Genomic DNA, 26,545 nt, shown 5'->3' with positions numbered 1-26,545 from the left:
TAAGTTCCTTTTTGCACAGCAAGGCAGGTGTGACATGCAGCAGTGCTGTCAGGGGTGCCAAAGCAGTTACAGCACTGCTCTTCTTACTCACAAAATGAAGACAATATGGACTTCATTTCATTCTTTGCAGGGTCTTCCCCTCTGTGACCATGTAAAATAGCTCATAGCTGATTAAGGCTCCAAAAGACATGCAAGGTATCAAATAATCTGTATTTCTAAGACTAAAATCTTGTGGCCAATGGTACAGAGATCTTCAAAGGCATTTTCTAATTCATATGGTCATAGGAATTTCCATGAATGTTAACTGGATGGAATAACTGATTTTTATTCAGTTATCAGCTCACAGAGTTGTCATTCAGTGGCACCGATACCTTCAGGAGAAATACAGAAATACAGAAAATTATTTAACATGAACAGTTACATTAAAAAAAAAATCCCTCTACAATGTATTAGGCATCCCTTCCATTTTGTACCCAGAAAGTGATGAGAACGTCATTGTCAGAAGGGGGAACAATGTCAGTAAATCATACTAAACAAAATCGGTAACAAACATTGAAACATCTAGTATTTATAAATGAGTTTTTTGCCTTGGTTGCTATTAGCATACAAATACTGGGTCAGTTTCTTCCTGTCTGCTGTTCTTCCTTGCCATCATTTACACTATACTTTAATAACCACAGTTCAGCAAAGCTGTTTCAGATAGAAGTGATGAAAAGGAGAATCTCAGTGTTTGCAAAAGAAACGTATCACTGCTTTCCAATATAAAACTAATACCCTTTTAAGTTCATTTAACTTTCATTTCCTTTTGTTCTCCCAAGACTATTTATATATATGACCTTTTACCTGAGACCGTAGCTCTTAATAAACAGCTAAAAGCTCCTCTGTTTCACATCAGTACAGCCTTAACCTACTGCACTCATTGCAATAAAACACGTACAAAGGTCATGAGTTGTACTACGTAAGCAAGAGAGAGAGATGTGGAAATCCATTATTTTTAGAGAGGACTGCAATATGTGAAAGGAAATGACAAACATAGTAACAATCCCATGATGCACCTAATGTTACCAACTCCATCTGTGGTATAGCATGGTATTTTCCAGGATAAAGAGTAAAATGTGTCTCCAGGCATGCAGAAGTACTGAATGCTACAAGAAGTTAAACTGGCAGTGCCAGAATCAAACATAATTCCAGAATTTGCAAAAGGTTACAAAAACTTCACTGAGGGAAAATAACAGTTTTCCATACCCATCCCCACAATCTGGAACTAAAACATCCCTGTGTTATCAATCCTGTTTCCAGCACAAGTCCAAAATACAGCTCCATATCAGCTACTACAAAGAAAATGAGCTCTACCCCAGCCTAAACCAGCACACCACCATATATAAACTGGCAGGTGATTAAGGTGTCAATGACTACACCCCATAAGAAGCCTGTAGCAGAATTTAAGATTAAAAAACTCCCAAATTAAGCATTTACAAAGTGGCACAAGAAGACTTCTCTCTTGCTGGGTTTACCTAACTCTGTGTATAGGTGCACAGATCTATGTTCAGTAACAACAGAGCTCAGATCAGTTCAGGGGAACATTTCAATCTACTTTTCAGTTTTGAAAACTGGAATCTGATTTATCTATTTACTGTAATATTATTCATAAATGGAAAAAGTATGATCTAAAAGAGAGCTGTGACCTAGATATGGGAAGAATCCAGGCTCTCCATCTCTGCATGTCACATTAGAGTTGCTTAAACTCGGTCTTGAAAAAGCTAAATTTTATTTTCAGATCTAAAAATCAAAATACAAAGAAAAAAGTTTTTCACACATGGAATTAATGGAATGTTACTTTCATAATACCTGATCTGCAGTAAATTAGGGAGTCTTAGTGTCTCTATATTGTTCTAGTTACTTGTGTAAGGTTCTCAGTGCACAAAGAACAGATCCTTTTCTTAACACTGAAACCGAGATGTTCACTGCTGGCAATTAAGATCAAATGCTGCTGGGATCTGCTGGATACAACAGATTTTCAAGAGCATACATATCCAGACTTTAGCAGCATCTGGTCCCATGCAGCACATGCTCCTGTTGTTCTCAGACTGCCCTGAGCCCAGTTTATGACAACAAGCCTTGGGGCACTAGAAGTGCTCCAGGCAGAGCAGGGTGCACCAATCACCTTCTGGAAAAACTGTCATCTTCACAGTACTCACAAGAGGGGTTTGAAAAAACTCATAGAATTTATACTGAAGTCAATGAGCATTTCACTGCTCTTAATCTGGGAAAATGAATTAATTTAGTGCTGACTCCTTCTGAAGCTCCCACCTTCAGAGCTGTCCAGATGAAGCTAATGTCAGAGGCCAGCAAGAATTAAATGCCACAGAAAAATCTCTTACACTTCTTTACTTTGGGTCAGTTCCGACTGCCTGCAATGTGTCCTTGTCACAAAGACAACAATGACTGCTGGTTTATACAGAGGGGATAATGCTGATCATTTTGTGTAACCTGATTAACTGAGTGACTAATTAAGGAGAAACAGAATAAACACTGCGCAATCTAAACAGGAGGAACTGAGAGATTTGTCTTAGCTGAAAAATTTTCACCTTCTTGTTAATCTCCTTTTTCCCCCAGGGGTACAGCAATGATGCTCAGCTACAGCTGGCTACTGGAGAAGCTCACATGCTTATTTTACTGCACCCTCTTTCTTGGTGCTGACTGATGCCTCCCTTTTGAAAGATGATGATGTACTGCTGAGATGGACTGCTTCCAAGTGCTAAATCATATCATAACCCTCCAAATAAACAAATCACCAAAATCCTCATAACTGAACAAACAAACAACAAAAACCTCAAATAAACCCAAATCAATAACAGACAATGAATGAAAAACATTTCAAATAAAACAAGTGCAAGTACAGACCAGGACACACATACACATATGGATCTTATTTTCCCTACATTTTAGCTATATGGAATTATCATGAGACAGTGATAGTACCAATGAGTATTTGATTCAAGAGAAAAAACTGTGAGAGAACAAAAGCAAAATTCCTAAGCACCTCAACTACAAAGTTTGTCACCCATATTCAAACAATTTACAGTATACCAGAAGTATGGAGAGCAGGAGGGAAAGACATTTGTTATGTGCTTTTCCTTTACAGTCCCAAATCTTGGCAAATTTCTTCTCATAATGTGTTAAAATTAAAACATGGCTGGTGAAATTCTAGCGAAAGAAGTATCAGCATAGTAATTTATTACACAGTTTAGCATTAGCATATTTGTGGAAATATTCAAGACTGCATTTAGTAACACCACAAGTGACAGATTTATAATCCTGTAAATGCTTCAGTGAATTTCAAGAGCAGAAACATTCTGGTTTAATAACACATACACAGGGTTGACAAAGCCAGCAGAGCTAGAAGCACTGGAAAGCCATTTCAGAATTACACAAGGAATTGTTCAGGGTTTTTTTTTTTTTACTTGCCTTTCTGAATCACAGCCTAAACATAACCATCTTCCTCACTCCAGAGTGAATTTCCTATAGGTGAAGGGTTTGGAGGGTTATAAACTTTCCCCTACAAATCTCATATTGCTCATTTCCCGTCAGCTCACATCTTAAAATGTCATTCTGGCTGAATCACTATACACCCTTACTATAAACATGCCCATCTGCTCGCTGGTGGACAACTGCAAAGTGAATTCTAGCTGAAGAAACACTAAACAAGAAAATGGAGACTGACTTCCACAGGTGCTCCTTCTCGTCATGCACTTTCCACCCATCTTCACATGTCCCACGTGAACCCACTCCTACTCTTGGGGGCTCCTCAGTCCATGCAGGAGCAAACTGGCATGACCTGCCCAAATAAGGGGACGCTGCAGAAAATGGAAATGTTTGTTCACATCTTCGGAAAGGATTTCCAATGATCCATTCCTGCTGTCTCCTGATGGGAAAGAATTAATCCAGTACTGAAAGCTGACCATTAACACGATGCTAAAATGGTCCCAGACATGAAAGAAGAATAAAGGAAACTATCTCGACCCTGCAGGCTTAGCCAGGGCAGTGTAACATGGATTAGAAACGGAAGCCTTTTCTCCTGACGTAAATGAGGGGCTCTCCTGTGTCTCCTGAGTGTGTAACTCTGAGGTGACGGGGAAAGGGACTCATTTAGAGGGAGCCCATTAATTGTGGAGTTGGTGGCTTCTCAGAAGTGTCCCCGATCTTATCAAGGGATTAAAACCTCATGCTATAGCTGAGGAAGGGAAAGAAGCGTCTGTAAGTGAAGATCCAGCTTTGCTCATGGGGAGAAATCGGCTGAAATATTATGGCTTTCAGTGGAGGTGGAGCTTTAAACTTAGCTGCAGAGGGACGAGCCAAGCCAAGCTGGAGAACTTTGCAACAATCTTACCTTTCCTACCTCTCCTCAAAAAGGGACAAAAGCTCAAATCTTACCTCAGTATGAATGATCTGCTCAGAGTGTTCAATGGGAAGGAGCAAGCATTCCATTTTAAGCTAAGTTAGCTGGAGCACTCTCATTGACCAAACAAATACGCACTTCGGGGTCTTGCCCGGCTGGGACGGGCACTGCACACTTTGCACGCACCGAGCACCCAGAGGTGCAGCCACACCTGCAGCAGGGGACTGCCTGCATGTCAGAAATCTCAGAGCAGGCTTGCACAACGCTGTGCGTGCACTTGTGCTGACATTTAAAGTGCAAAAAACCACTTTGTCAACTCATCCTCCCCACTGAAGTGGTTGCTCTGGCTAAAAGACCGGAAACAAACAGGATAAAAATGCAGGAAGGTAATTCCATCTAAAATAAGAGTTCTTTTTAAACCATTTTTGCAAAAATCAGCAGGAGACCAATTTCTGCAGCTCTTCAGGAATTGAAACCTGCCTGTTCAGAGGTCATCAGAATGCACCTACAATATTCTCAAAATGATAAAACTGTACATGTATTTACTTGACTTTGTAGGATCAACTTTAAATTTAATTTGATTTTAATGTTATATTACATTAATATTATTTTAATGTTGTATTAATTCTAAAGATGTACTTGCTTTTTCTCCTGTATCAGGTGAACAGGGTATGTATTCTACCACCCAGCTGGGAGGAATGGGAAAAGCCTTTGGCATTCCTATCCCAAACATGTGAACAAACCAGGAACAGCATTACATCTTCATAATGCCAGTGTTTGTGTGCCTGTGCAAATATTTATGTGCTCTGAGCTGACTGGTTCTTGAAAACAGAAGTGCTCTGTCAAGAAGGCATTGGAGGGAAAAGGTGAAAATACAATAGAAAAATAAAGATCTTGTAACCCTGTGTGACTAGGTAATAGGTATATGTTTTATTTAAAGACAATACTGAGCTATAAACCATGCTATTAAAGGTGACATATTTCACCTCAAGCCAGCAGAAGGAATAATTCTAGAAATCTGCCAAGAGCAAGTCTCATCATAGTTCTCCTGCCCAGATTTCCCTTGCCACTTGAACTAAATAAAAATCTTCACCACCTATCTGTGATCATTAGAGAAGGCTAATGACTGTTATTCCAAGGTCCCAATTCATTCCAGTTGTAGCAATGCACCACTGGCTAGTGTTACAACATAGGACTATATACCACTACAGTTCAAACAGCAATTCAAGACCTTGTTTATATTTTATTTATTATTATTTGTTGTTCAAATCATCATTTCTGTTTTTACCATAGGTTTTGTAAACCTATTTCTTCCAGAAGATTATAAAATTGGCGGTACTGCAACTCAAGACTGACTAATTGTTCATTACATGAGTTATCACTCAGTTTAGTAACACAAAAATCTATCAGGATCTTATGGATTCACACTAGGAATTCTGTTCCAAAGCAAAATATAAGTATTATTTTCTTAGGAACCCCTGACATTTATAATGTGAAAATGCACAATAGTGTAGATGTACTATCAGAAAATTAACTGTTTACACACAACACTGCCTAATAAAAATCAGGTATTTATGATCCTGACAATGTGACCACAGAGCAAGCACCTAATCAGAATGTTCAACCCACTTCACCTATTTCTCTCTAACTATCAGAGCCTACTGATCAACAGACTGAGACTCTTACTGACTTAGGAAACTGAAGCAAAGCTTGGATTAAGGATTGCAGTAATAGCTGGCTACAAATGAGACCTGTAAACTCCAACAAATTCCAGTTTATTTCAGAATTTTAAAAAACAATCAATCAAATCCCAAAATTCTTTTATTATAAGGCATTTCCAAATATAGATATATTTCTGAAGAAAGCACATGTTATACTTCCACCTGCTGGCCACGAAACTGGATAATCATCTGGTATCATTCTAATAGGTGGGACAAAAATCCCTCTGGGCAAGGTGTCATGAACCTGGCAGTTCAATTTCCCATTGAAACAGAAACTGTTCTAAGAAATTTTCTTTTTTGTTAAAATTGTACTTTTAAAAAACGTAGATGTTTCCAAAGAAACACTTTCCACAATTTCTAATTATAATATTACAATATTATAATTAGAAATGATTATAATATTGAGCAATGAGCAAGAGGAGGCTTTACAGCTCTGGGAACAAAGCAGGGACTGGAATGCAACTTGCAGAGATTTCCAGCTGCCTTACTTTCTGAATTATGATCCACTGAGAAAGAAAAGAAGCTAAGAAATCCCTTTTACCTAGCACAATTTGTCTTTTCCAATGACTGAGCAACCTTTGAAAGAAGAAATATAACTAGGATTAAGGTGTTCCTATGCCTCCTTAGTGCACATACACAACAAGAATGGCAGTTCAACTAACAGCCCTACAAAATCACCTCTCTTTTTCCCATCTCTAACACTAATTAATTTCAACGTCCTTAAAACAAATTTTCTTTAACCTGCCACACTCTGTGCCTGATTCAAATGCTCTTGCTCCTCCTGGAAGCCTGCAGCATTGTGGATTTCCCTTAGATATGACCAACACAGCAAACAAGATGCAACTTGCTCCACTGGAGCTGTTTTTCCTTTCCAGTACAGTGCTCCAGGAGAAGCTTGATGCTTCCATGACTTCATCTAATAATCCACATATTCTTCTTTTCCTTTGACAGCAAGTGGGACAGGGCTGTGGGGATTCAGAGAAAAATGTAAACATGGAAAAGTGAGGAAGGAGTGAGAGTGAAGCCAATCATGGGAAAGGAAGCAGTGTAGTGACTCAGGGTGAAGTGCTGGCAATACAGTGAGGGATGTGGTGGAAAGGATGACGGAATACCCAACAAGGAAGTGAGTAAGGCCATCTAAAACTCTCCTCACCCTACTGTGGTCCCAAAACAGAAGCTAAAAAAGCCACTTAAATAAATACAGTTGAGTTTGGTAAAGGGCAAGCCCACAGTTTTTTCACTTTCCTTGGCATTCACTCCCCCATTCCACCATGGTTCAGGCTTGAATGCAACATCCTTAAAAGCAACAGGGCCTCAGTTTTGGAGAGCCCTGTCCTGAGCATCCTACATTCTTCACTGCTTACAACAGTATTATTTGGAAAATTTCTACCCACCTACCTGTAGATATATCAATGGCTTTTCCAGAAGCAGTAACTTTGCCTACAAATAGCTTGCTGTTCTCTGGACACTGACACAGGTCATTACAAATAATTCTCTGAGGCATTTGTTCTTGGATAACACAGACCAGTTTCTACTGTATGTAATGGTTCATGCATTAGCAATCTGGCAATCACTTTTCTCTGCTGAATCTCATTATCACTTGGTTTTCTCTTCAAGTGTACCATCTCTAGTTTATTATACAAATTGACTAGGATAGGGGATATTTGCTAGGATATAAAAAAATGTAACATTTGAGAATAATATGCAATGTCCTTGCATATTATAGAGCCACCTGACAAATTTCAAAAAAACCCTCTTAGTACCTTTGCTACATGAAGTTAGATTCTTGTACTTCTTGTGTTTCAGTATGTGCCTTGATTAAACTAGAAGCTTCCCACCCAAATTAGACGGACAACCAACAAGGTCAATTTTTTGCAGCTGGCTGCCAGCAGAATTTGGAAAATATCAACAAGGTCCAAAGATGCAAACACAATGTGAACCCCTGTATTTAGGCATGGCTCTCTCAGGCAATCATCTGTCTCCTGAGGCAATGTAATGGGCAACATTTCCCATCTCACTTGAGCAATTACATCTTTTAGTGTATTTTGTTGGAGTCATTCTGGTTGTCATTGATAGTTTGTATCTCCAACAGCTGTGGGAAATTGCCCTTATCACCTTTGTGCAATCCCAATTACTACTAAGTCCTTAGAAGTGAAAGACTATCTTGACTTTTGGAACTAGCTAAGGCTTGGAGGAGAAGGAAATACATCTGAAGCTTTTCTTCTGGGCCCCTTTTTTTTTTTTTTTTTTTTTCCAAATATGTTCTTTCCCTGGCTCTGTTGCTGAAGTGACCATCAATGGCTAAACATCACTGTCACTGGCCAAGCAGATCACTTCCACTACCCAACAGTTACTGTGACACTGGAAGGCTATCAGTGATTCTACCTCCTTCCACAGAAGCATTTCAGCTGAGTGCTAGTAAAAGCTCAAAGACAACTAAATGCAGCAAAATACTTCCTCACCCCCACGTTAGAAAACCAGCAACCCTTCTAAAGGCAGGTGAGCCCAACTCATACCGATTCAGCAGAGCCTCCTGTGATACATCACAAAGGCAGAGATGTTATCAGCTGATTTCATCTGAATGGCAGAACCTGAGCTCACACCAAACTTCCTGTTCTGTCAAGGTCAAAGACACCGCATTTTTATAACTTATTTTCTGACAACTTCTATTCAGACAGTGAAGGCTAAAGTGATTTTATCAGTGGGTAAAACCCAACCAAGGACAGGCACGTAGTTCAAGCCTCCCAAACTCAAGAATTCACACCCTTTAAGAGAGTAATTATCCACACAGTTAACACACAATAAGGAATGAGGCACCTGCAAACCATCCTCATGACCATTTTCCTGCACAGACTTGAGGTTACTTCCTGTGGTAGAGACAGCACAAGCCAGAAAAATGCACTTTTGGTTGCCCTACTTGTCAGCTTTTAAATGTTAGAATCCTTTGATGTTACACAGAAGCCCTCTTCCCGCCAAAGGTGTAATCTCCTAACTACAACGCTTTTTATTAAGAGCTCCAATGTACTTTTTTCAGACTCTTATTTAATGCTTCTCTTCAAGTGCATCCAGAAATGGGTGAGTCAGAACACCTGACTTTTAAACTCAGATGCATGTTTGAGACAGGCAGACTTCATGGAAAGGCAAAGGTTAGAAACCTCTGTCCTTGAGGTTTGGTACTCTAGGACCACTGTCCTAGAGTACCAAAGTTCATCATCACTGAAGTACACCATAAATTATAACCATGTCAGAAATCCTGAACACTTCTTAGCATTATTCTGCCTCCTCATTTAAAAACATTTAAATTTTACTGAATATATTTACTGCATAAATAAGTGTGCAGCTAACAAAGAATAAGATGTTTAATAGAATGAACTTCCAGACTAGTAATGAAAATTAGCCTATCAGCAGAATCCATGTGTAAACTGCATACCAATCAACAACACAGAACATTCTTACAAGGGCCTGCCTTCCACTTATCCAGAAGATTTCTGAATTGAAGCCTGAAATAAGCCTGAATTATTGACTTGCTATGAGAAAATAAAATATTAGAGATACTCACTTTTACTAAAATTATTTTTGCTAGCTCTTCACATACAGGCTTTTCTTCATCCTTCTTCAAGCCTTCTAATTCAAACAAGGTATTGTAATTTTCCAGCATTTTTGTCATTATCTTGTTGCAGATCTCCTGCTCCTTCATGCCTTCAAGTCCAGAGGGCACGCTAGAATCGGAGAGATGACAAAGCATAGTGTTACACAGACTCAACATACAAAAGGTCCTGCAGAGGGTCTCTGTAACATTGCATTTGTGGACACAGGCTGGGTAGCAGGCACAGGAAACTTTGTCTTGGAAAGGAGGACTGTGCCTATGTTGGTAACAACTATCACAGTTTGTTTGCAGTTTTTCTTATCAATATTAAATACCAGATCTGTTGGCTGAGCTACCCTACCCACAGAATCCAGGTAGGGATAGAATTGAGACAGCCACCAAATGAGGTGCCACCAACTCTGCTGTAAGCTGGGTTTCACGACCCACAGTGCAGACAGCTCAGGCATTTAGATGCTCTGAACTGAGTCAGAGCAACAAGATGCTCTGAACAAGAATCAGATTCCTCCAAAACCTGGTTTGTGATAACCTCAAAGGTACACAAGAAGCTTAAGTGAAAAAATTAAGAAATCCTACAGCTAAGCAAAACAATGAATGTTAAAAAAAGTATTTGCCTTCAGATGACCCAGTGCTGTACACCAGATTTTTTAATCTAACTTTTTAGTTACCATTTCTTTGGAAAGTAGGGTCATAACTCAGAGGGCTTTATAAAACGTGGAGATGGATGCTGCCTTTTGCAGAAGAACCTAAAAGATGAATACAAAAAGTGGTTCCTAAGCTCCATTTTCTGGAAGAATAACCAACTTCTTGGCTGCTGAAGAAGCGGCTTCTTTCCCTCTTGAAAGAGGCCCCTTTGCAGCTTACCACAGACCTTAAAGGCACACAGAAAAGGGAAGATGCTCTATGTATCTGCATGTTTCCTTATGTATTTCACACAACTCTCTCATGCAGCAAAAAATGCATGTCACTTGCAACAGAGCTCATAATTCATTGAAGCATCTAATGATAATCTGCTAGAATATAAACTTTCTGCACACTTTTTTGACAATTTTATTGGCCCCAAACTGACTTAAATTCCATTTTAATGCAAAAGTACAATATCTGAAGAATCTTCTGCAATCACTCAGTGTTACCTATTGTACACTATTTCCAGCAGACACAGGTTTCTCAGTAAGCCACAAAGTGGCTGCATGGATGTGAATTTCTCAGAGACCTTATAAAGTGGCAGAGACTAATGATCAGGAGTAATGAAACACAGGAAACATTCAGAGTGAAGGAGCAGAGAAGCCAAAATCAAAACAAAGTTTCAAGTACCTTTTTGCTGAAGACAAGAAGTTATGTGAGAAGAAAACACAACCCAAACCTCCAAAAGCAAAACAAATTCCCCCTAAGCTATTTTATAGGGATGTAACTTAAAAGTAAACCATTGCTTACTGCAAAGAGTAAATAAAAATTTACAAATACCTACCTACCCTAAAACTTTAACTGTAGTTTATCAGGGTCAGATGTGCATTTCAACATGAAGGCTCTGAAAGCTGATGCTCCCAGAAATTTGTAATCAAAAAGTGCTTTTTTGTAGGGGCTATTGATCCTTCTCAGTGCTTTATGCTCTGCCATACATCTACATGTCAACAGAGAGAGTAACCCACTGCAGCAGAACACATCTTTGTAAACTCTAGAAGAGAGTCTTTATTGCTATTATTTCAACATTTAATACATGCTAGAGTAGCAGGACCTGAATTTTAAAGGATTGAATTATTTTACACTAGAGAATATTGGCAGCTGTAAAAATGTGCCAGTCTCTGCTGATTGATTTCTTTAGTGTGGAAGTTGGCCTCAGACTAAATAAAGAATAAATGGGACAACTTCTATTGATGGATGTGCATGTACACTCAGGCCAATTCACTTTGAAAAATGTGCCATATTCACTAAAATTTAGTAAGTGGCCTGAAGAAAGTGTATGTATGCAGTAGGCCCATGCAATTATCCTGACTGAAGGGAACCCCTCTTGCCATGTTGAATTATGTGCTCCAGTGTTGGCATGCTGCAGAGCTTGCTTGCTTGCTAGCTGAGGCAAATCCTGATTTTTTCTCCAAAACAGAGTACAACTTAAATAATGGCACTGCTATGAATCTCATTCCCAGGAAAAGGACTGAAAATGTAATATAACATGTGCAAGTCAAAATAAAGACTCCAGATAGCAGAATTTTCACCTAAACCACATCTGCTGGGAACTACAGCCAACAGTTCCTTACTGGCAACAGCTAATACAAAAAAACTCTACCTGGCTGAAAAACAGTCCAGTCTATAAAGTTTCCACAAAGCACAAAAACAGTACTTAATTTCTGCCCAATTCCATTACTTTCTTGCCCTCCCTTCCCCACACTAACTTTTCAATTAAAATTCATTAGATCAAACCTGTGAAAAATACAACATCCTGTTCTGAACAATTGTGTATGAGTAGGGTGAGACACGTACGCAAAAACACAAGGCTATGGCTCAGTCTTTTTTAACACCTCTCTCTGAGTGTAACTAAGCAAAGGACCATGAATTGATTTACTTTAATGGAAATTTAACATATTTTATTCATTGCCACCTCTCTGCCACTTAAATAGGCATATTTAACAAAGTTTGTAATATATGTCTCCTATAATTGCTATTATTAGACCTCAATCACGGTAAGGACTATTACACTCTTTGAGCTCTCCATGGTGACATTTTCCTTTCAACAAATATATGCTGAGCTGAAGATAAGTTTATATTATGAGCACACACCACCCTGCCTATTTATACAAAGTAAACCCCATCTGCTGCCACACAGCATGATCTACCAGCTTGACTAGACTTTTCTGAAAATGTGTGTAAAAAAATAGCATTTTACTTCAGCTCTTCTCATTCTGAAAAGTCATGACATCTACAAATGTCACTTCAACTGACTAGAAAAACCCAGATCTGTGAGAAAATATTCTCTCACACTTCCACTTTCCTGATGCACACCCAACTCCTTGGAAAATTTTCATGATCATTTGTGAAGATCTTGTTAAAACATCACAGCATAAAACTGTTCATAGTCATGGCTCCCTTATGCCTATTTTCATGCTAATTAGGCGTTACAACTTCGATGCTTTGAGAGTTAGACACACAATTTACTCCAGTTACAAAATCCTCAGCAGAAGGACTTCATCCCCTTACAGCCACATATGTACAAATTACCTCAGTAGCAGCACCAGGAGCATCAGTTTCACTACCACAAACACCAGAAGGGTGCCATAAACCTGCAATTTCTATGGTTATTTCTAGCAGAAAAAGCATTGGTAAGTTCAGATCTATCTTAGTGATTTGAACTGGAAAACTCACACTGAAGTTATCACAGTGGCTTGCAAAGTCATCAACACAGCACAGGCAGAGCAGGAGCAAATTCCCTAGTGTCCCCTCCCTTAGATTCCCCAGACACCTGCCCTTCCCAGAGAGATGCTCTGAATGATCTGTGTGCAAAACACAGAATGTCCACATTAAATATTTGGAAAAAATGTGCCTTGTCTAAATGAGGCACCAGCATTAAGGGTATCTGGCATAGTTAAGAAGGGTCAAGGGCAAAGATGCATCAGTACCACAAGTTTTGCAGGGTATTAAAACCTGAAATTATTGGTGAAGTCATTTTAAAGCAGAAAAACTAGTTCTCAAATTAAAACATTTTTTGGTAATTGGATCAGGCTGTCAGCTCTTCATTTCAAAATCTGATACCCAGCAGTATCAGATTCACACTTCTGCAAGCACAGCTGGCCCACCCAGTGCAGCTCCACGCAGCTCCTGTCCGTGCAGACACCCCACCCACATGTTCTTTGCGTTTTCCAGGCTGAGTCCGTGTCTCCTTCCACAGGGATGCTCAGGAAAGCTTGTCTCAAAGGGTTAAACCACAGCAAGGCTCTGTGTCCCAGCTTTTACTCAGAAGTAAAGTGACCTGAGGTCAGCTTAACTCACTGTAAAGGAATTCCTTACATATCAGGCATTTAGTTCAACGAATTTACCTCAGGATCTCTGTAAACAAGCTGTAACAGGCTGAATGCAGAGTGGGCTTTCCACTGAACCTCCAGACTGCACTGAGAGCAGTGACACACAAAAACATGGCACGTGGCACAGGACAGGCATCACTACAAGGCTCTGTCACCATCCACCACACCTGGGAAACTTGCTTCAAGTGGCCAGGAGGACTGGGAAGTAGTAATCTGTCTATAATGAGCTGAACTGAGGTCACTGAATTGATTTCCCCAGGCAGCAACTGCTGACAGCTCCCCGTCACAACTGAGAACCAGAGATTTCCATGTGAAAGGGTCATCTCATTACCAATTCCCAACAGTGCTTGACCCCGCCCTGTCTGAGATGAAAGATGCACATTACCATTTCTCCAAGTGGCTTTCCAGAAACCGCTTGCATGGAATGACAGAACTGCAATCCTAATTTACAATCACAGGGGGCTATATGCTCTGTAAACTACTTTTGCTGCTTGTACAGTACCTTTTGTAGAGAAGCACCACAAAGTCACCTCATCATTCTCCCAGGGAATCCTGCCAGAAATATGGGACTCAGAGGACAGGAAATACTGCATGGATTTTTTGTTTCTCCAGCCCCAGTAAAACATTTTCATTAGTACCTCAGATGCCCATGAGTCCCTCAGCAAGCAGCAGTGGAGATTTTGAGAGCAGAGTTGCAGTAATTTATAGAGGTTACAACTCGAGGCAGTCTGTTCTGTGCCTCTAGGCAGACTTCACTGTGTCTGTAACAGATGCAACCTCCTGGCCAGAACTCATCCACTTCAGGTGATGAAAGGGATTCGTCCTGACACACCAGTCCACAAACTGGTGCAGCTGAAAACAGGCACATATTCATGTCTGCAGACTCTGCTGCAAGATCACAGTCTAATGAGTACCTAAAGATACAGCAACACTCACTTGAGATAGTTGTTCATCTCAGTCTCTGTGACTCGTTTACGTCCTCTGCATCATTTGCAGGCTTACCAATCTGGGTGAAATGCAATGACAGATACAACTACTGAGATTTTGCAGAAGTGTTTTAGCTCCTGTGATACTGAAGAATCCTGGAGAGTGAACTCTGGGGCATGTAACAGCCTGCCTGTTAATATCTGTTCCAGATTATCTTCTCTAGGATCAGATTTATTAGCCTAAATCAACTCGGTAATACTGCTCTATCAGCACTGCTTGCAAAATAACAAATGATTAATGAAAAATAAAATCACTAATAAGTAATAATAAAACAACAGCACATAATGAATTATAAAAAATTAATAATAAAATGCAAAATGCAGGCAGGTAACACAAAGTAATTAGAGCGATGCTGCCACAAAGGCTTTACTGACTGGCTTCATTTATATGCAAAATCTTTTGCTTCAGCAAAAGCTCCATTTTTTCATCATGAAATTACAGTGATGGTGGGCATCTTAGGGAGTGCAACCTACACAAAGGGAGACAAAGGGCAGTCCATAGCCTAACATCCCCTTACAAAGTGCATTGCTCTCATCTCCAAATATTTCAAAGCAGAGCCTCTTCAAAAACTCTCCCTGTGATTGTATTTAAGCTGTACTGCTAAGCTCAAATATTCATGAGTATTTAATATGATTATGGATGAGAACATTTATAGCCTTGCTATATTACACTTGATGTTTTAAACTGTCATTATAGGCTTCAGCATACTGAATATTTAGGAAAAATTCCTTTACAGTGCTGGAAAATGCAGTATTTAAAATCTGTATGAACCCTGTAAGAAAGGTTATGGCTGCATGCTCCAATTTGCAATAATTCATGTTTAAACAACAATATTCAGTACTCAGTTTGCCCCCAGTCTTGGATTGCCATTTGTTTTGAAGACTGATGCAGGATTGGGGCTGCACTGCTTGAACAGAAAGCCCATCCACATAATGTTCCAAAGGCCAACATTACTCACTGAGAAATATTAATTCAGCCCCTCTGCTTTCACTTCAGTTTTGTATACCCAATCCATGCAGGCTCCAAGGCTGCTAGAAACCAAGGTAAGACATTCATGCATAACTTCAGACCAAATTTTAATTCTTTCAAGTTCAGCATCTCTGAAATACCTACATCTACCCTACAATCTACCATTTTCTCCATATCCAAAGATAATATACTTTTCTGGTTACCCTTCGTATTATGTAGTCATCATACATAAATAACTGCATCTAACTCCAGCATTTTAACTGGACACCTGCATTTGCCAGCCACTTTTGAGAGGATGGAGCAATCCTTCACAACACAATGTCTGTTGGAACGAAACGTAACCAAGCTCACAAGGGCTTGAATGATGGAGGCCACACGCAGAGATGATTGCTTGAGAGAGAGCTGCAAAAAATGGTGCAAATGGATCCTCTGTTTACTCTGCTGGACCTCATATCTTACCATGCCAACCAAAGGACAGGATAAGGGCAGCAGCTCCCCTGATACCCAGCTCCTGGAGAACAGAGAGGAGGAGAGAAAACCCAGCTGGTCCTCTCCATTTCAGCACAAGCTGTTAGAGCCATAGCAGGCCTTAACTAAGGCTATGTCTCCCCAGGAGCTGAAATTCAGGTCAATGGACAATAACTTCCTCCAGAAGTAACCACTGCTGCAAATGTTAATACTCTACAAAGATTAGCCCAGTGTCAGAAAAGACAGCTATTTTTGTTCCTTCTGCTTGTAGCTCCTCCAGGGCTGTATTTCTCAATATACTTGACCTTTGCCTTCCATCACAATAAATCTGAACAAACCAAATTGGGAGAAAACAGTGAACCAAATCTCAAATCTTTTTTTGAGCTGTTTGACCTTGCCCTTTACATGTTCTTATATCTTACATCACACTTCATTACAAGGAATGCAAATAGCCATTTTTTTTCCCTTCTATTCATTACAAATATGGAAAGTACAAGATAATCTTTTTTAGAAAAGCAACAGTGCAGTTTGTCAAACAGCAAGCAAGGAAGCAGGGGAAGTACTGGATAAGATAAAAGCAATAAGGGTTGAAGGTTTAGGATACGGGATACATTACAGAGGATATGATGTAGAAAAACAGAATGGGATTAAGAGAATTAAAATGAATTCTAAATATCTGGAAAGTGGCCAAGCAGCACAATTTCTTCAACTGTTAAACAATTTTGGTTATGGAATAGGAGATACTAGGCTTATGTAGCTAAATTGTCACTAAAAATACCTTGCCAAAAGAAGTCCTTCACTATCAGCAGATGGGCTTTATCTTCTTTGACACTGTGCATTAGCTACACAAACTGACATTAATTTTAGACATGAGTGTGAATTTCTGACAGAAAAATCTCAGTTCTCCCTGCTTCGGCAGTGTAATTGCTGACAAGCTGGATGCTGAGCCTTCTTTCCTTGTCGTGGAGAAACCCCCCATGCACTGCTCAGAACAAACACCACAAAGTGAGAGGAGCCGTCACTTCAGCCTCCTGCCAATATTCCATTTCTGCAGCTTCTCCACAGGCTGCCTGCAGCCAGTAGAGAGAAACAGCCCTTGCCAAGCAGGCTTCAGGCAGCCTTACTCTGTAGCTCTGAAATGTGTTCTGAGGATCTCCTTCTGGATGCTTGGCCAACCAACTGGTTAAGTCCAATACCCAAGAGCAGTGCTGTAAGTTCTTTCCTCTCCCTATCAAATCTTTGTTGGTACAGACAGTCACAGTTCCAGCAACATAAGACTGCATCCATTAACACAGGAGAAAAGCGTATTTGAACTGTTGCTCACAATCTTTTCGTCTAGACCACAAGACTGAACTGCCCTGGAAAGATCAAGATCTGATAAAACACATAGCTGAAATACCAGATGGTGAAACTTAGTTTAAATAAAAATCTACATCCCTAATTCTAACCTATTTGGGACTTTTAAAAATTCATTAGCCATTTGGGAAGTGTGAAGCCTTGCTTTCAAGGCCTCTTTTGCCACATGAGCATTTATTTCAAGGTGTCATATCTGCTGGGCTGGTTACACTCAGATCTGGATTCATGAGCCCTTGGTTTTTCACCTCCAGTGAACTCTACCTTCCTCAGTCTTCTCCAATGGAATGAGGTGTTTCTATCTCTGTGCCTTACAAAAATGCTTGTATCTTTTCCATGCTGTCTTAGGAGCAGAGATCAGTTGTGGCAACAATTGTAGAGCTTTTAACACATGCACTTTGATTTAGTATTAGGAACACCAGTTGCAATTCTGAACTGCAAATCTCTGCATTCTACACAAAAGAATATGTACAGCTAATTTTTAAACTCTCCTGAAAGAAGTGATGAGTAAACTAAAAATTATTCTAATAGCCACTTGGGAGCTTGAGTCATAGAGATTTAGGCATTGAACTCAAATTCTTCTAATTACTTTGTTTGTTCTGAACTCTGCTAATACATTTAGACAGGAATTCCCAAACCACCCATATGAATGCAAGTTTAAAAAATTATTTTGCTTTTCCTTGTCAGAAATTCACAGTATTGTGCTTAAAATAATTCTCATATTCATGCATTCCCGTGCATACTACTGTCTTTTGAGCATTTTTTGTTTTGGAGAGGAAAACAATTATTTTTAAAATATACTTTATCTTTTTGTACAAACACAGCAAATGCTTTAATCCTGAAATTCACCTTCATCATCCACCAGCAACATCTTAAGATAAGGCAGCCATGTAGTCACTAGGACAAGCTTCATGTTCTCTGCCTAATCAATGGAAAAAGACATGCTCCTTAAAAAGACAGCAGGCAACATCTAGCCTAGGTACAAGGAAATGTCTCAACATATTACAGGAACCTAACTTCTATTTTCTCTCTTTAAAGAAATCTACGTCTTTCCAAGAGGAAACTCAGGGGGATAGATTAAATTAATTGCTCCATGAGACTAATTTTTACTAGACAACTCAGTAACAGTCCAGAGTGGTATTTTATGAAGATCAATACAAATGCAACACTGATATAAGGAACTCACTTGTCTCTTCTTGGTGATATCACACATCTTTCAAGACTGATGACTGAACTAAACTGCTCAGGTGTCTCCCACATCAAAGACTTTGGATGCCAGCCAGTGGGCTCACTGCAGAAGTGAAAGTGCTAACGCTGCACTGCATCACTTCAGTGACTCAACAGAAACCCTCTCACTCAAGAGTGTTCTTGCACCTGGAAATAACTTCTGGCTACTGCTGCAAGCTCCACCAGCACATTAAACATTTCTTCAGCACAAGCACCCAGGAACTGCGCCCAGTGAAAGAACCCAGTAAAGCTATTGACTCCTGTAAAGAGTTTTAAGAGACCAGTGGATCCCCACAAGCTGCAGAGCAGTTTCTGAATACACCAGAAGGACAGAGATACCAGAACCATCAGCATCTGAGGGCAAACACCAGATCACAAGGCCAAACATGCAGACAGCATGCAGTATCCATCTCTAGAAATGATATAGCACCTGGGTGCTGCATTGGAGTCCTTTTCCACCAAGGATCCTTTGTCAAACCTTCTGGAGAGAAGCATTCATATTAACTGATAGCAAAGGAAGAAACCTGCATGAGCACAAGCCTCCCTGCTCTAACACAGTCTGAAGGCCTTTCACTGTTATACTTCTCCTCTGCTACCAAAGCAGCAACACAAAACTGATAAACAGTTTAGCAAATAGCAAGAGGAAATGGGAGAGCAACTCCACTTACATTTGGCTCAAAAATAGCTTTAGCACTGAAGTTTAACACAGAGCCCCAGTCACTGCCTCCATCTGATCACCCTAACAAAGTAGATTTCTGACATTACATTTCTGCCAGCAAACAGGGCATAGTAAAAAGCTCAACTTACTGAAAGCAGTTTGGTCCAAATACAGTGGCAAGATTGCAAAGATTCATCTTGTTCTCCACGTGATGTTCAGCAACCTTTATCAGGAACTGGCACAGGTACTTCAGCAAGCAGTAATGAGCATCAGGCAGTTCTTTAAGAAGTTCTTTCAAGTAACTTTCCTTCTGCATATCGTTTCTAGAGTCTAGGAAAAAGAAGATATGAAAAAACATACGTATATGGTTTTCTTCATTGCTGCCAAATTAATTACATGGATGAGCAAGCAGTGGGAGCTAAAATTCACTCCTGTTTCTGCTCAAAGACACAAAGCTCCTCAGTTTTCCTCAGGTAATGTGCATGTTTGTCCTGGGGCTCATCCTGGCCACCAAGGGTGCCATTTCATTCCTATCTTTATGCCATAACCTTTTTCCTGAGCAGATTGAGCAGTTACTAACAGTCAGCTAAGAGCTTTAGAGCCATGTTTATCCCCACCTGGCACAGCTAAATCTGTTTTAACTCCCTCTCTACCAGATCTTCAGATTCCATGCTCCTTCTGGATGTGGTCCCTACTTCCCAAACCCTTCTCATACTATTGGTTTCCCTTCCCATGAAAATCTTCAAAAATAAGAAAGCAAGAATGGTAAAACAAAGGGTCTCCTGAAATGCACAGTGTTATAACAGCACTACAATACCTTCTGTGGGTGACAACACTGCTACATATTCAAGAAGGAGTCTTCCTTATGGGAAACAAACTGTTCTGGGCAGTGCCACACTCCAAAACAAGTCAAAATGTGGCCTCATGTTAGAGAGTAGCCTTGTTATACTGTACAATCTTCTAGAATTTAGGTATGGATGAAAGTTTCCATATTGAACTGAGTCACATCCAAGTATTTAAGTAAAAATTACATGAACTTCACAGATGCTGTGTTTATACAGACCCAGGTGGTGAACACAAGCTTGGCCTCACACACAGCTTCTGCTTAATTTTGTCCTGCTGCTGGAATTGAATTCACGTGCAAAATTTTTTGTTCCCCTCATCTGTCCCAAAAACACCTCCCCAAAGAGTGATTTGTACCCACCAAAATCTTGGATTTACATGCCAATAAAAGCAAAGTTTTGAAAACAAGTCAGTATTGCTTTCCCTTTATACCAAAACTGGATGTGTTAGTGCTTGCAAATATTAATTTCAACTCTCCACGAAAGTGAAATGCTACTGAAACTTTCCCATATGCATGAAAACCCCAAGGACTCTGCAACATCATTTTTAGACAGAAGACCTCATGCCCTGAAGGTTTTCTGCACCGATCTAATTATAAGCAGTGTCCATTAGCATGAGGCCATCTGTGCATTTCTAGTACTTTTTTTCCTTATTTATCAGCCTTATGGCTTGCTGGTGCTGCTCGCCTGGATGCCCTGCTACCAGCATGCAGAGAAGACTGGCAGGAAAACATCCCACGGCTTCTGATGCAAGAAAAAAATAATATTTTACATTTGTTTCACGTTTTTTAGAGAGAAAAAAAGGAGGGGAAAACAAAAATCTTTGAACACCTTTTAATGTATGTATAAACACCTCACAAGTCTTGTCTTTGTTTTCATCTTTCATTTCCCAGAAATATTCCAGGGCTGGGCTGAACAGTGTTTCAGGAGGAGAGTGCTTTGAAAAATGGTTAGCTGCAATATTTTTTCTGTTTTACAATTAGACATTTGTCGTGGCTAATAAACAGGATTTATCCTGCAAATAAGTTTGGCAAACAAATGAGGTTTTTATATACTTATTAGCCACTTCATACTTGAGAGACTTCATCTGCTTCCAGGCTTAGGATTCCTACCTTTCCTGGCATGCCTAATACTGTATATGGCAAGAAAGCCTTTTTAAGTTTTATATGCATGGTGAATTCACTTTTATATGTCTGTTTTGGTACCACACACTTACTATTAATTCTTTCATCACAGCAGACAAAAGTTTCAAATGCCAGCCAAATTACAGGACCACACATTTTAACCAACTGATTAATTATATCCTTTTCTTCTACAGATAAGAAATTTGCTCCTTCAGAAAAGTCAAATATCAAATATGGATGAAGCAGATAAGAAAAAAAATCTTATTTGCTTGCTTATCACAACCTTTTTTACAGTTACAGAGAGGAAAAAACCATCATGACTTTGCTACTACCAATCAGCTTGGCAACAGCAAGAAATCTGATCTATTACTGCAGTGAAATTTCAGGCTTCTGAAGGTTGTATTAAATGGAATAACAACAAGGAATTTCAGTGCATTTGTATTTGCACTGATCAAAGTGGACAGACTCTGACTTGATTACTAATTATCTTTTTATGAATCTTAAAAGAAAACAAAACACAACTGATTTCCACGTAGCCAAAACATACTCCTAACATACTTTTCTTTAGATAACAAAGCAACTAGCACAGAGTTTTCTACTACAAATTGCTTGCAGCTATGATAAGGAAAGCCAAAGCCACCTCCCAGAAAAAATGTACCTCTTCCATCACCATCACTCTGTTACCTAATTAGGGAATGCCCTTGATAACTAATTGTCTCTCTGAGTCTCCCACTGGGACTTTAGACTGATGGGTACTTTTTCATTTACTAGAGGAATTTCCATGCCTTCCAAACTAGGAAGATGCTAAAAACCACCACAAAACATTCTGAACACAGGTTTGCACTCTGACAACAAACACAGCCATTGGGCCCACGGCCTTGGTAGTATTTTCTGGGTTGGATGTCCCTGTTCATTAACCATTATGTTTTTGGGGTATGAATCAAAATCAAAAATGTTATTGCTGGGCACAGTCACCCCTTTGTTCATTTCTGTACTTTAATGAACAGACACGGATACCGTATCACAAGATCATGAGAAATTACCCTAATTGAAGGACGCAGAGACATGAGGCAGCAAACCCCATTTACTGAGTTCCTTCTCTTTGTGAAATCTAAGAAAGAAAATGAGGCTTTGCTCGCTGTCCTCCTTCTCCAGTAAACAGACAAGGGAAGGAACTCAAGTTTTTCCTCCAAAAGAATCCAAAAATCAGAATTTTGTTTGATTTGTTGATTCTTCCGCTGATGACATTTCATGGACCTCAGCTTTATTTTTAAAAATTGCTTTAACAATTTGTGGTGAATATTTCTTCAAATATTACAGCTTTTCAATTTTTAGAGAGTAAAAAGAGTCTTGAGTCATAAGAACAACTCATTATTTGGAGCATTCGTCCTCCTTTTCAGTTCGTTTCAAATCAGTCACTAAGGTTTACTGAACTGGTAGTGACTATTGGAAAAACATCAGAGCACCAGAGTGCTTTATGCTACTCATGATTTTCAAGTACAGCATATCCAGTTATTTTGCCTAGGGGAAAAGGAGGAAAATAAGAATGAAGGCTAAGAGGAAGGTGCTCTCAAGGCAGACAAACTCATTCAATTTTTTATTTTGGGAGCCTTCCAAAAGCCATGTGCAATAGACAGCATCTCAGCCAACGCCTGCAAGAGAAGCCTAGCTAGATATGCCGTCAGCAAGGGTTTAAAACCAAGAATGAAACACAGTGGATTGGGCTGTGGAAGGGAAAAAACCAGCAGCCTCAGGCCATGTCTAGGCTCAGCAGCCTGAGGATACAAAACACAGAGGATCAAGGAAGCCAGCAAGGGCAGCTGGCCTCAAAGCTGAACTAGGGACTCATTACTGAGGAACGAGTCAAGGAGACAAATGAAAAGGACAGACAGTATCTCCAAAAATGTTAATTAACTAGAAACAGGAGTCTCAACAGTGTAGGAGGTACAGACACATTTGTGAGGGTGTTTTCAGTTTCATTTAATTTCAGCATACACCCACAGCTCACAACAAGAGGGACATATTTTCCAATAGTTCATGCTATTTCTGAACATATTGAGTGTCTCTGACATACTAGATACACAATTTAATTCCCCAATTCATCTCTGTTCATGTTACTCCTTCATGCTGCCTGAACTTCACTAAAGATATGGAATTCATGCAAACAGGTGTGCATAATTGTTTTGCTCAAGTCTCAAATGGCCTGACCCCAAACAACTCCAGTCCGGAAGCACTGAAGCCACGTTATCACAGCACCCTAGCCAATTATCTGTGCTGTGAGGTGAGGAAGAAAGGCAACTGCTCAGTGTCATGCTACCACTGCATAGCTTCCAGCTGCCTTGCATGCTACCAGACTGGAGGGTAGACAGAAAAGCCTGCATCTGTCAGCAGCTCTCAATGTGCCCTGGGAAGCTGATCTTTGGCACAGAGGCAGCAGGCTGTGCATTGCAGTACCATGGCACCCACTTGGGTGCACGAGGAATTGAAGCATTTCTTTCCACCTCTGCAATCTATGGGTAGTGGGACTCCAGTCTCTCTCTGCCAAGAAACAATCTGCTTCAGAAACCATCCTTCAGTCATGATCCTGCCCCAGAAGGGAAAAAAATCATGCCTTGTTTCCTTCAGGAGCAGAAATGTTGTAAGCCCTGCTCATAAGAAGGCTGTGATCACAATCCAGCTTGAGACACCTCACTCTCTATCATTACAACTTTGCAGCACTCAATTTATCCTTCATTCCAACATCCTGGAGGAACAGCACACTTCTTCTGCAACTCTGGTAAGTGTCATCTGCATAAAAATCCAGTTCCAAGAGTTTTTACTGTGTAATGAACATCATCATCATACAGTAAACAGAAGTTATTTCTCTGGCTTGGAAACAGCTCTGATAACACTAAAATGACCATAAAAGCCAAAGGAGAAGGTTAAAATCATGTCACAAGAGCCTGGAGAATCACAGATATCTAATGAATCAGATTTCATGCACTGCTGCAGTTACCATGGTGTGAGAAACAATGAACACTTTTAAAAATTTCAAAGGTTCATTAAACCTTAACCAAATACAATAAAGGACTGAGTAAGGAAAAATTACAGTGCTGGGAGCGAGTCTCCCATACAATGCCACGTGCTCATACACAAAACAGCTGCTCCACCTTTTATACCTCTGGGGGTTGCAAAAGATAACACTGGCCCCTCCCAATGTCTGCAAATCAACTCTTCTTCACCGTGCATTGGTGGAGATTGCTTTCTTGCAGCTTGACTGGAGTCAGGAGCTGTCATACCATGCCTCATAGTAACAAGCCTGCCCTCCTCCCAGCTGCCCTATGCAAGGGACACAGGTACACACCCTCCCTCCACATGGCCCAACTACCAGTGGCAACAACACAGTGGGGAGGGGAAAGGGGATTACAGGGAGAACAGAGGACATCCAAACAACAAATCACAACAACATCAATAAAATTTCTCATACCATACACGTAATATTCATCCTTTAATTGCAAGAGCCAACCATCTCATGACCCATCTATAACAACAGTTAAAAGGTCAGCTCTCATCTATTCATTTTCACAGTCATTGTTCAGATTGAAATCTGACCTCTAAAATCCACCAACATAAGCTGTATTTTTGGTTCTGCTTGTTCATGTAACTCAAACAACTGCTGGCTACTCAGTGTTCTGTAAACTGACCTGTTGATCCAGAAAGGAGCTGCTCCTTCCCTTCCACTGCCTCCCATCCCTCTCCCTGAAATAGGCAAGGCTGTTCACAAGCACCAGACAAAACCATGCCTGTCATCACAGGCAGTGAGCAGAAAGAGGTATGTGAACTAGAACTCACATCTTGCTGTTGCCCACTGAAAAAATATAAATTCTATAGGATGAGCAATGTCAAGAAGCCAGAGTGATGAAATAGCATTAAACTTAATTAGACTGAGTAAGAAAGGAAGACAGAGTCCATATTTCACTGTACCTCCACTGGAAGAGGAAATGAAACAACAACAAAAAAGAAATGTACAGTACAGTAGCATTTTGTCTTGATGAAAGCAAGTGACCTGTGAAAGGGGTAAGAGCTGGGCATACAGTTCCTAGTATGTACAGATATCTTAAGAGTCAGTGATCACGATATAGAAGATAAGGAAAGAAAAGCCAGAGGGAAGAAACAAGCTCAGGCAGAGATTGCTGTATGGGAGCTGCTAATTTCTGGCTGAGGTTTCTCTCAGTACAGCCCATTTCACACAGTTCTGTTCTGCAGTGAAGCCTCAGCCACAAAAAAGATTGTGATGGACATTTTTCACCCCAGAACTCCCCGTAAGGAGCAGCCTTTATTTGTCAGGCACTGTGAGGAGACTGGCTGACACCAAGGTCACTATCAGTGTGTCCCTGGCCTGTGCTTGCAACACACATCTCTGGCCCTTCCCATCTCCCACTGCCACTGTCCTTCTCCAAAGGCGCAAGAGAGAATGCCAAGACACACCACAGTACACTACATGATGTTTTATGGAACTGCATAGTCTTGGCATTACGCTGAATATTAATTTAAACAAAAGTACTTTCAGATTTGAGGGCAGTAGGCAGAGCTATGTTTTACACAACACTGCACAGGCTGCAGACAGCAATGCCAAACCAGCTGCATGGACTTCCTGAACACGAACAGGACAGGTTCTCTCTCTCATAATAGAGCAGATTATTTCTCTCTGATTTGGTAACAAATTTGATAGCTGGAATTGAAAAGGGTTACAGCTACAGGTAAAATTTGTCATTTTCAGTTCAGCTACTTTGAACTACAGGAATCATTCTCTAATCATTTTTATAGTAAGTAATTATGTGTTCCTCTCAGGACAAGATCTCAGCTGGCTTAAAAAATGCTGATAACAATCCCTAAAAATACACCAAAAGAAATCTAACACAATCCTAAAAAAACATTTCCCATGCAAAGCTTCAACAGAAGGGAATGCAGAGGTTGTGACAGAGCTTGTATTTGCCTTTGCTGTAGACATGTTGCAAAGTGGCTCCAGATTCAGAGTTATTTTTTAATAACCTGTTGATTCAGAAATAGTTTGACCTACTCTCTTCACAGTTTACAAAACGAACACCCAGGCATGCACTGTCCTGGTACCATTTTGCAAGCAATACCCTTGCACGTACTTTGATAAGTGAACAGATAACTCCTGCAATCCTGCACAGCTG

At 40.1% G+C, this 26,545-nt stretch overlaps 1 protein-coding gene across 5 annotated transcripts in view; it reads right to left on the bottom strand.

Annotated features, from left to right (window-relative positions):
• FAM13A (family with sequence similarity 13 member A) overlaps positions 1 to 26,545 on the bottom strand; it is a 117,388-nt gene that overhangs the window by 83,351 nt on the left and 7,492 nt on the right. For all 5 annotated transcript variants that reach the window (XM_041411922.1, XM_041411924.1, XM_041411925.1 and 2 more), the window contains exons 4-5: positions 19,549 to 19,729; positions 9,680 to 9,839 (exon numbers count right to left, since the gene is read on the bottom strand). In XM_041411922.1, coding sequence (XP_041267856.1) covers positions 9,680 to 9,839; positions 19,549 to 19,729 — 341 coding nt within the window. The remainder of the gene's footprint in view (positions 1 to 9,679; positions 9,840 to 19,548; positions 19,730 to 26,545) is intronic.

Source organism: Onychostruthus taczanowskii, unplaced genomic scaffold (assembly GCF_017590055.1).
Source record: "Onychostruthus taczanowskii isolate IOZ18803 unplaced genomic scaffold, ASM1759005v1 scaffold38, whole genome shotgun sequence".
NCBI classification, from domain to species: domain Eukaryota; kingdom Metazoa; phylum Chordata; class Aves; order Passeriformes; family Passeridae; genus Onychostruthus; species Onychostruthus taczanowskii.
This window is presented reverse-complemented; position numbering and strand designations above follow the sequence as displayed.